General features: G+C 43.2%; 3 protein-coding genes across 4 annotated transcripts; 1 reads left to right on the forward strand and 2 right to left on the reverse strand.

Annotated features, from left to right (window-relative positions):
* Nucleotides 1-7: 7 nt before the first annotated feature.
* On the reverse strand, nt 8-4844 carry LOC135342274 (golgin subfamily A member 1-like). 2 transcript variants are annotated; one of them, XM_064538970.1, is made up of 11 exons: nt 4572-4844; nt 4193-4283; nt 3534-3811; nt 2668-2862; nt 2260-2502; nt 1559-1906; nt 1370-1429; nt 1217-1276; nt 1016-1107; nt 481-616; nt 8-197 (listed from the first exon to the last, which is right to left on the reverse strand). In XM_064538970.1, the coding sequence occupies exons 1-11, from the start codon at nt 4842-4844 to the stop codon at nt 141-143; spliced, it is 1833 nt and encodes a 610-aa protein (XP_064395040.1). In that variant the 3' UTR covers nt 8-140. The 2 variants fall into 2 exon arrangements, with proteins under 2 accessions (XP_064395040.1, XP_064395039.1); XM_064538969.1 differs by having other exon boundaries at nt 2254-2502.
* A 43-nt stretch (nt 4845-4887) lies between these two features.
* On the forward strand, nt 4888-6875 carry LOC135342277 (uncharacterized). Its single transcript, XM_064538973.1, has 3 exons — nt 4888-4995; nt 5230-5395; nt 5699-6875. The coding sequence occupies exons 2-3, from the start codon at nt 5284-5286 to the stop codon at nt 6742-6744; spliced, it is 1158 nt and encodes a 385-aa protein (XP_064395043.1). The 5' UTR covers nt 4888-4995; nt 5230-5283; the 3' UTR covers nt 6745-6875.
* A 161-nt stretch (nt 6876-7036) lies between these two features.
* Nucleotides 7037-10819, reverse strand: LOC135342279 (WD repeat-containing protein 31-like). Its single transcript, XM_064538974.1, has 8 exons — nt 10531-10819; nt 10276-10350; nt 9966-10167; nt 8952-9184; nt 8194-8375; nt 7845-7900; nt 7449-7518; nt 7037-7257 (listed from the first exon to the last, which is right to left on the reverse strand). Exons 1-8 carry the CDS (start codon nt 10696-10698, stop codon nt 7155-7157), a joined length of 1089 nt encoding a protein of 362 aa, XP_064395044.1. The 5' UTR covers nt 10699-10819; the 3' UTR covers nt 7037-7154.
* Between the last annotated feature and the right edge of the window lie 7 nt (nt 10820-10826).

Here is a 10826-nt window from a genome sequence, read left to right on the forward strand (position 1 = left end):
CAAAACATCATTAAATTAATAATTATTTTCAACAACAAATTAAGTCACATGAGAGATTTACAGGATTGATATAATATATGCAAAAGTGTGTGTTGATCGTATTAAACAAACATATAAATTATGCTATAATTATAGGATGTTTATTTATTGACCAAAGATGGAGTGAGCGGTGGAGGGAGACTTCCAAACCATGACATCTGAAAGGTGTGTGTGTATAAAGTCAATCGTCAGTTTATATATGGAATGTATTGATTGGTACATAGCACAAGAGTATATACAATGGTAGTAGAGTTGTCCCCCCCCCCTGGGCCCTTGAGCAGTGGCTGTAGTAAAGCGGTGGTCTATGAACGCAGGATGAAACACATATATGGAGACTTTGGGGTTTAATTATTTGCAGGTGACTGTTTTATAAGAGACGGTAACATGCCTGCTAATAACTTGACCACAACACATAAGATTCAAGTATATTGTAGTGCACACCTTGTATTCGAGGTAGTCTTTCACGTATTTCTCCTCCTGTGGACTAAACTCCAGCAGAGTGGAGAGGGCTCTCACCAACTGAGAGGACTCATCCTCACGGCTACTGATGAACTTCAACACAACATACTTGAGATATCTGACACACAGTAAAGGAACAAACCTGAATAAAAATCAAAGCATGCACAGTACAGTACAACCACATAATTTTACAAGTATGATACATGTCCAGGGAAGCCATAGCTCAAAGAGCCAGTGGATGAAAATGTGCAACCATCTTCCATTAATATAATGTACACACTCAAAATAAGTGGAAAATCACAACCCAGCCTCAAACACCACTAATCAAAACACTCGATGTGTTTAGAAAACTACCCAGTTGTTATTCAATGAAATCATCCGCCCTAGTAGTCACATTGTCGCCATCTGACATTTACCCCAAAGATCAGCCATGGCTGATAAGCTTTGGACAGGTTTCCACACAACATTGTCATGTGCTTCCCACTAAGTGCATTTCAAGGGTAGATGGAAAGGATACTGAAAATTAACGTCTGCTGCTACTCTGGGAGGGGGAGGTGAGGGTGAGTGGTCAGATCGACCAGCCATCTCGGGTATGCTCTGTGTTCTTTGCTGTGTGAGAGGAATGAGATCATTATAGCGCCATTCTGGTGCACTCTTATAAGCTAGCAAGTACACCTTTACAGGTAAGCCGTTCATGTACATGTATATTTGCGCTCACTAGTTCCTTGGTAAGTGTTTTCTTCATGTCTAGAATCTTTTGCTGCTGAAGTTTGATTATCTGTATACGTGAAAGACATTCAACGTAAGTAATTATACACTCCAGCTATTTATATCACAATAATCATGCAGCTTTAGCCAATCGGTTGCTCACTTTGTTTTTCCCGGCAACCTCGTCCTCCAGCCTCAACTGATCTTCTCTCAACAACGTCAGCTGTGGACAGAAACAATTGTAACTATAGTTAACTTATTACTGCATAAAGTATGTTTGCATGTTATGACAATTATGACTTAATTACGCTTTCTATTGACAATGGGACACAAAAAATCTACATAAACAGACCTCTTCATTAGGTCCAAGTGACATCATAGTAGCTCTCTCCCCATTGGTCAGTAGTGGACGGACCACACCCACAGATTCGTCGACCTGTAAAATAGCTGGCTCGGAATTGTCAATAAGTAATTCGTCGCTTGTTTGCACTCCTATGGTAGCAGTACGTCTAGCCAGACCAGGTGGGCGCAACCCTCCAACCGAGGCCACAATAGAGCCGTCCGGGAGTTGGGCGGAGCCAATGTCACCACGTAGCTGCTTGAGGTTGGTGAGTAGCTCTGTGATTCGTTCCTCCTTCTCTTGAAGCAGTTGGTCATTTACAAGAACCTGTCTCTCGTGATTAGACCGCATCTCCTCCAACTGTGCGAGAGACGTAACCATAGTGAATTTTGTACTGGGCTTACACGTATAGAGTCTGTATTCAATCAATATAATTCAGAAAACACAGTTTTAGGTGGCTGCTATATCAGCGAGGTTTAATGTCCTATATACAGACATCAGGGTAAGGGTACTTTTTAGTTTTTAGTAGGTTATAAAGGATCGCTAGTACATGTGCACCTGGAGAGCACAGCTGAGTTAAGAGCTTGGTGTTACATACGTACATGACATGTACTTCTACTATAATTAAAATATTAGAGGAATATCAAGAAATTTAGCAACATGGTGGTTGTTGGAATAGACGTGAGTATCTACACAGCTGCTCCCACCTGTACCTTCTCAACAAGCAGCTTGTGTTTGTTCTCCTGCAGTGAGAGCTGACTCTGCAGTTGTTCTAACTCCCTCGTCCTCTCCCCCACCGTCCCTCGCTCACTCTCTAGCTTTCTCATCAGCTCTCTGTTCTCTTGCTTCCTCTGTTCCAGCTGACCGCTCACGTCCTTGTTCGTGCTCTCCAGTGAGAACTGCTTGTCCACCACAGCACCGACTTCCTCTTGATTTCCCTTGGCTTGGTGGGCTAGCTGCAGGAAAACTATTAATTAATTAGCATTGAGGTGGGGAATTTCTAAGATGCTTAAAAACCTTTTTCAATGCTTATATAAACCATTTTTAAAAGAGAAAATAAAAACACTCAATTCCTAAACAGTCCACACAAACTCAGAGAATTACTATAACTATGAACTCACCCTTCTCTCTAAGATTTGAATATCAAAGTTTCTCGATCTCAGCGTCTTCTCCATATCAGCTACCTCTGATCGCAGTCTCTTGGCCACCTCGCTCTCAGAGGACTCCTCAAAGGCTGACAGTCGAGAGAGGAGGTGAGTGTTCTTGCTCTCTAGCTCACCCAGGGCAGAGCCGCGGTCCAACAGCTCCTGGTTCTTCTACAGAAGGGGGAGGGAGAGGGTGATTGTTTGAGGTGTGTTGCCAAGATACCGGAGTATAATTAACCGATTTCCCTTAGGCTCTTTAAAGTCTATTTCCGCATTAGTGGACATGTGCTAACTTAGTTATCATAACTGAGGTCTACCGTGGCGTGTGCAATGTGTGTATGTGCAACATCCTCTGAAAGTTGGAGGAAAACTTTTTGGGAATGTATATTTGGAAACCCCAACTTTTGATTACTTTGAACCATACACACATTACCTACAAGAAGCCACTTTATCTCTGAAAACAACAGGCAAATGAAGGAAGTAAGTTCATGAGTCATTTCTTATACGTCTAGGGATAAATTATGTAGTGAGGAAAAGCATGTATCAGACTTCTGTAGTAAGCTACTTGTATGGCCTCAGTTGTCGGTCACGAGTGAGCTTTTATGCTTTGATGGTAGAGGGTACGTCAGCCATGGGAATGTGTGTGTGTATGGTTAGAAGGGACTCTTATGACACAAGGAAACGGCGCCCACCATCTTATCACCTCAGGGGATATTGACACATGTGCGGAACCCAATGGTATCTATTATTATTATTTATTTCACACAACTTGGAAATTGCTATTACATATACCAATATTCCATGACATCATACCTCTGTACCAATATTCCATGACATCATACCTCTGTAATGGTCTCCTCAAGGGAGTGCAGCCTATCCTCTAGCTCTTTCTTTGCTGCCTCCATTTTCTCGTTCATCTGTCTCTCAAGCCCCGCCCACTCCCTATCTCTCTCGGACAGCTGGCTCTCACAGTCTCCCTTCTCCAACTGGAGCTCTACTACCTGTAGTTTAAGCTCTGTTCTCTCATCGTCCAGCTTCTCCACTTGTCCCCTCAGTCTCTCCACCTCTTGATGGTGCTCTAACTCTCTCTCACTGCTCTCGTCTCTCAGAGAGGTCACCTCTACACAGGAGAAGTGATGGATAGCGTCATTCACTGTACATATACACCTACACTCACGTGTACGTTAGAGCCTCCTAATGAACAATCCAGGCTGCTATGGTTATTATAAGGCTACATTGTTAATAGGTTAAATTTCTAGATCTATTTGAACACAGAGGAACCATTTTAAAATGGACACCTTAGGGTAGCAAAGTTTTGGCCATATATAACAGAGGGGGCCTTGTTGATTGCTACACAAACTGTTTATTTAGGACCTGAGCTATATTATCACAGCTGGCCATTCTGGTGGTTGCACTATACATGCAGAGTATGATTAATCCCAGAATGCACATACATATACAAACTGTGTTCCTCCAACCAATAGCCCCAATAATAACATACCCTCTTCAAGCTGCTTTATCCTAGCTTCCAGGAGTGCCTCATACTTCGAGGTGGGCTTGGAGGTGATGTGCATGGGAAGAACCTCAGTTGCCTGGAGTGGGGTGACCAGAAGGATAATGGAGTAAAAAGTGACCTATGTACCCTACAACATTTGCTTTATTACTGTCACGTAAGCACAGTGTTTACAAACGCATTGATATAAACCTACTATAATCGTCTGAAATAAAACACCACTAAATTCTATTTGCGATACTGTGTGTACGAAAACAATAATCCTATGTGGATGATGTCACTGCAAGTGGTGTACTTATATAATTAATTAATTCAGCCGATTACGATATTAATGTTTAGTATTGTAGAGTCCACGACATCAACTAACTGAGTTGATTGAAACGTTCCTCTCATACTCAATCGAGGGAACTGCCACGCCCTCATCATCCACGTCCTCGTCAGCTGACAACAAGGGGCTGGGTGACCTACTAGAGGTAACGAGAGAGTGTGGTGGGGGACTAGCACGCAGGGGCCGGGGGGTGGTGGGTTGGTCTGATGTTGTCCTCACTGCTGACCCTGGGAGCCTCCTCTCACTAAAGGACACATTGTCTATACCACCTTCTCCTCCCTCCTCTATCTTAGCCTTCAGTTTCTTGAACATCTCAGCTCCTCAGCTAATTAATTAGCTAATTTCAATTTTACTGAGGGTAGATAATCTTCCTTGATTTGGAACACATAAAGTCCTCATGGCAGAGCTAGAACTAGAGGTCACTGCACTGTAACAAGGTCATATAATTCTTCTCCTTCTAAAGGTACGTAACACATTTTTATATACCAATATTTATGTGCACTACACAGGTAGACTATAGCTAGCTTCAGGTTTATGCAAAAAGCCATTTTGCAGCCTGAAAAAATAATGTGGAGCTCCCAGCAATACATGCCCCACCCCCCTTTTGCTAGATTATGTACAGTAAGCTAGTAGGGATCACAATCACCCTACAGTTACCCCTAGCAGTCAGTGTCCCTCTCTCTCTCTACACACACAGAGCAGTGATATAGAGTCAGAGCTACGTCACTGTGTGTGCGTGCTTGTGTGCAAGATGAGCAGTGTCCCAGACCCACCTCCGGAGATCCCTGGTCTGCAGTGCGTGGCTATTGGGAAAGACTCGCTACTCTATAGGAAACCCAGAGACCCGCCCACTAACCCACCTGGTGAGGACCATCACTGTCTCTACTCCATATTTAGTTCCGCCATTATAGTATTCCTGATATGCACATCGTGAATGCAATTACCATTCATTGTCACCTGCAAAGACACTGAGTACATGTGGTCCCTAAACATGTCAGGTGATAGACCTCCCTCTGAGCGCTACAGAATGCATGTTGTTGCTTTTGAAATTAGTTGATCCATTCTATTCAGTCTTCTGTCAGTCTGTCATTGAGCTATTTGTTTCAAATGATCAAAATTTAGGGCAGAGCATTTTTATGAAGTTTTACTGATTTTCCCTACTGCAGTTGTGGACATGCGCAGTGACACTGTCACCAAGCCATCAGATGAAATGAGACTAGCCATGTTGGAAGCTGAAGTGGGAGACGATGTTTATTGTGACGACCCAACCGCAAACAAATTAGAAACCAGAGCAGCAGAAATTCTCGGAAAAGAAGCTGCCCTGTTCGTCCCCTCTGGCACTATGGGTAATCTTATCTCTGTAATGATACATTGCAGTGGTCGTGGTGACGAAATGCTTTTGGGAGATGAATCACATATTTCATTTCACGAGCAAGGAGGGTCTGCCTATCTGGGCGGTGTGTATTCGAAAATTGTTAAAACTCTTCCAAATGGACAACTAGACTTGGACGATGTACGACGCAGAATTCAAACAATCGATGATCCACATTTTGCAACAACAAAGTTGCTTTGTATCGAAAACACTCACAATCGAAAGGGAGGCCGTGTCCTAACTCCAGAGTACATGGAGCAAGTGGCCGCACTCGTGAAGGGAAGAGGAATCAAGATTCATCTTGATGGGGCGAGGCTCTTCAACGCTGCAACAGCTCTCAAACTGCCGGCCTCCAAACTCACAGAGTGTGTGGACAGTGTCAATGTGTGTTTGTCTAAAGGCCTCGGTGCTCCAGTTGGCTCTGTGATCGCTGGGAGTAAGGATTTCATCGCAAAGGCACGAAAATTGCGGAAAGCTCTCGGTGGGGGAATGAGACAAATCGGTGTGATCGCTGCCCCTGGGTTGATTGCTCTGGAGAAAGGCAGCAAACGACTGCAAGAAGATCACGACAATGCCCAGCTTCTTGCAACAGGCCTGGCTAAAATGAGTGAACTTGGCGTTCAAATTGACATATCAACAGTTGAGACTAATATCGTAAATTTCTATGTAATTCGAGACGATATGAAAGCCATTGATTTTGTGGGTAGTCTGGAGAAGAGAGGGATTAAGATGCTCGTCTGTGGTGACGTTTGGGTTCGAAGTGTAATAAGCTGTGAGGTGACAAAGCAAGGAGTGGAGTTTGTCCTAGAGAATATTAGAGCATTACTCGCTGGAAAATAATACTAATTTATTGTAATCGTTGTCGTTGTTTATTTCTGTGTGTATTGATTTCTGGACTGAGTTGTTTTTATGCATGCCATTCTGGCAAATGAACACTAACCAATTGACAATGATTGTTTTTGTTCGTTGAATAGGGCTCAAGTTGTGTTGATATTCAGGCATTTGTAAACTACATAATTATGGTTTCATGATCCTATAATACTCTGTAATACTCCATATCCCGCAAAGCAACCATTTTTCATGTAGTCCCACCATAGGTATTGAGCGCATGCATTCTCAGTATAGTCAAGAGTCATTATTAAAAAATGCATAATTAAATTAATTTCGTGGTGATGTATATAGTGAGAAATAGTATAATCATAGTTAAAAACTTCAATGATAATATAATAATGACGATAGGTGTGCAGTGATCAATACTTGGCTTTCATTGAGAGACAGAGGGACTTGCTACCTGAATGTTCAGAGATGATGGACCACACTGAGATGCCGGCCTTGAACGAACTACATGCAATTCTGTGTGTGTGGGCGTGTGTGTGGGCGTGGGTGTGCAGTTAATTGCAGCCAAAACACGATTACCTGACACGCACTACAATAAGCCTACCTCTACATGTACATGCATGGAATGGTGCAATACTTAAAAAACCTAGCCATAACAACAGCGAGTGACCAGCTTTAATGGTACGTTGAAGAGACTGGCAACTTACAATCCAGGCGAGGGTGATACAAGAGCGGTGATTGGACCAGCATCAGATATGAACTCAGTGTGTAAGCAATCTACAGAGGCAGATAACAACCATAGTGAATTGTGTGTGTACTGTGCACGAATACGACATGGACAATACTCAAACTGTACATGAAAGACTTCGGGTACTGAGAAACTTACACATAGCACAGTGACATTAACACACACAGGAGAGTCTGTGACTTAAAGGGGTCTTATATACAGTACACACAGAGGGGAAGGGGACTCATCCAGATTATACATTTGATCTTTACATGTATCAATTTGGCATGAGTCATAGTTTAGTTAAGAGGAGGGGGGGGGGGGGGTGAGTCTTGTAACCTTCTCCCTTGTATACACACACACACAGTGGACCTACCTCCAGTGTCTTTGTCCCACAGTCTAACTGTTGAGTCACAACCCGATGACGCAATCCTAGGGTGTGGTGGGGTGGGGAATAACACAGTGTGAACAATAGAAACAACATAAATTAGTTCCCAGGGGAAGAGTATGCACATACGGTATAATTATATACACTACAAAAGAATTTACATAGCCAAAGCAATTGCTACAAAGCATACTATTATGTAAGATTGGCCAAGGAAGCACCAATTAGCATAGAAGCAAGTAACCCCTTTTGTTTAATTATTGTACATCTACACGTAGTTGCTTCTAAAGATACATGAGATGATTCACTCATCCTTGTCTTGTAGGTACCACCTACTCACAATTCTTTGTCATCCATTGTAATAAAGATGCAATCTTTCACGCCTTCTGAGTGACCCTTGAACTCTTTGATTGGCCTTCTTTCGTTCCGTCGATCCCAGAGAGTAAGCTCAGCTCCCAAATTTCCACTACCGCTTGATCCCGCCACAAACTGCTGTCTTGAAGATGACACAGCACAGCAAGTCTGCACGGAACAAGCAAATGCGTGTACACGTGTGTACAAACTGCATAAAATACAAAATTGTTATGAAATTCAATATTATTATGGTGAAATTCATTATGGTTTCGGTCAAGACAAAACTTGTGATGTTGATTTCCAAAAAACAAAGCAAAGTGATACTGCAGTACAAGTGAACTGTTTATAATAGTGGTCACCGTTTGACGGACCAACAGAAGCTGTAATAGAGAGGTGGGCCTGCAAGTACAAGTCAAAACACGTGTTATGGAGACTTTGGGGCCCATTAACCAGGCTGTATTATAGAGGGTGGCCTGCTAACACAGATCCTATGGAGACTTTGGGGCCCATTAACCAGGCTGTATTATAGAGGGTGGCCTGCTAACACAGATCCTATGGAGACTTTGGGGCCCATTAACCTGGCTGAGAGTGACTGATTATTAGACATAGTTCATGGCACTGGATCTATCAAACTTTAATAACTACCGTCCATTCATCGTTAAATCTCAAAATTGATTGGAATTTAATCAGGCCCTCTCTGTAAGACCTACACGTATGTAATGGTCTACACTCCATGCACAGTACCTGCAGATCATTCCGTGCCCTGAACTGCTGGACAGTGCTGCAGCTGGTGAGGTCCCAGAGTCTCAGCGTCTTGTCCTCACTGGACTGTAGTACTCCCCTCTCCCCCTCCACCCACTCCAGCCCTGTCACAATGTTACGGGTAGAGTACATTGAGGAGATGGACTTGCTCGTGTTGGTATCCCACAGACACACGGAGTTGTCACGTGACCCAGAGCACAGTAATTGAGGGAAATCTGTGTGCGTGTGTGCATGTGTGTGTGTGTGTGTGTGTGTGTGTGGGGGGGGGGGGCATATTCAAATCACGCATGTGTGCATGTTATAACGTAGTTTTTATGCCAAATACTTAGTCGTATGCAGAAAGGAAAACAAATAAATATTGCACCAATAGATAAGGCTAGGGAGTATACATTTCAGCACATGTAGTGTGTGAGTGGGTGTTTTAAGTTTGTGCAATCAAACAGGCAACATGTATAGGGAGGTTGTAGAGATTCTTGTGTTTACGTTCAATTCAAGGGCTAAGCTTCTACACCAACACCCTTGTGTACATGTAGCTCCAAACTTTCAGTTGAAGAGTTTCCCCTAATCCTGTGTAACAAGCTGACAAGGTTTAAAGTGGCCCTAACCGTTTAACTAAGTAAAACCCATGCTTCCAACTTAATTATACCACTGGAATGCGAGAGCCAGCTCTTCCAGTGAAGTCGTTAATCTTTAATGGTATTACAAACTGCAGCTTGTAAGATAACAAATAAGCCTTGTACACACAGTCGAGATAAAAACTCTTAACAGTCAAGGTACAAGCAATGAAAAAGTGTGAATTCCGTGTACTCCTAAAGGACAGTAGCTAGCTGTGTGGGCGGGGCATATTTGTTAACCAACACATTAACCTGTTAGAATTGTATCCCTGTAACTGTAAACACTTTGAAATTGAGCTACATAACATACATACTCCGCCAAACATCACTCCATTAATCAAGCACTCCACAACACACACACGCACACACACCACACACACACCTTCGCTGTGAGCCAGTGCAGTGACTCCTAGAGAGTGGGCCTGGAGAGTAGTGGTTGCCTCTGGGACAAGCGCATTATGATCATCAGACACAACAGTAGTTTCAGCGGCTTCTTCCGCTTTTTCCCGGGGCCAATTCCAGGCATAAATGGTGCGATCCCTCGATCCAGCATAAATCATTCCTCGTTTTTTACTGTAGATCACCTAGGAAAAACAAAGCGGGGATATTAGTCAACTTGCGTGGTGTTATTTAACAATTGAGATGTATTATTTTCACTTTGGGACTGCATCCTTAGTGCCAACCAATCATACCTTGGTGATGTCTTTAGAGGGCCCCTTGAATCTGGCTCGCTTAATGTGCCGTGTCCACGAGTACAGTATGACATCCTACATCAAACATCAAAGAGGATACAGTGCAGTGAAATCATGCACCAAGTTTGTCTTTTTTGTGTGGGAGGCACACATAATGTTAAGCAATATTACAGCCCTGAAGCTATTATAAATATGCCACAGGGAATTTTATACTCAGTGATTCTTTGGCACTCCTGCTGCAGGTTGAACACACACCTTATCTACACCTCCAGAGAAGAGCTCGTTGTCATTAGCTACACACAAGCTCTGAATGGGCTCAGTGTGCAGTGTGGAGGGGATGTCTTGGAACAGATCTTGAGTCTCTGCCTCCAAGTGTCCATTTCCATTGGCTTCAGCAGGGGCTTTAGAAAAGCTCCCACCCATGATCTCTCCAATACAGGCTCTAACACTATTAACACTGCACACTATAGCACTGCACTGCACTATGGGCGTATTTCAAGATAATCCTAGTGCCTGGTGTGGACCACGCCTTTCTTCCCCACAGGTATAAA

Source organism: Halichondria panicea, chromosome 10 (assembly GCF_963675165.1).
Source record: "Halichondria panicea chromosome 10, odHalPani1.1, whole genome shotgun sequence".
In the NCBI taxonomy this organism is placed as follows: Eukaryota; Metazoa; Porifera; class Demospongiae; order Suberitida; family Halichondriidae; genus Halichondria; species Halichondria panicea.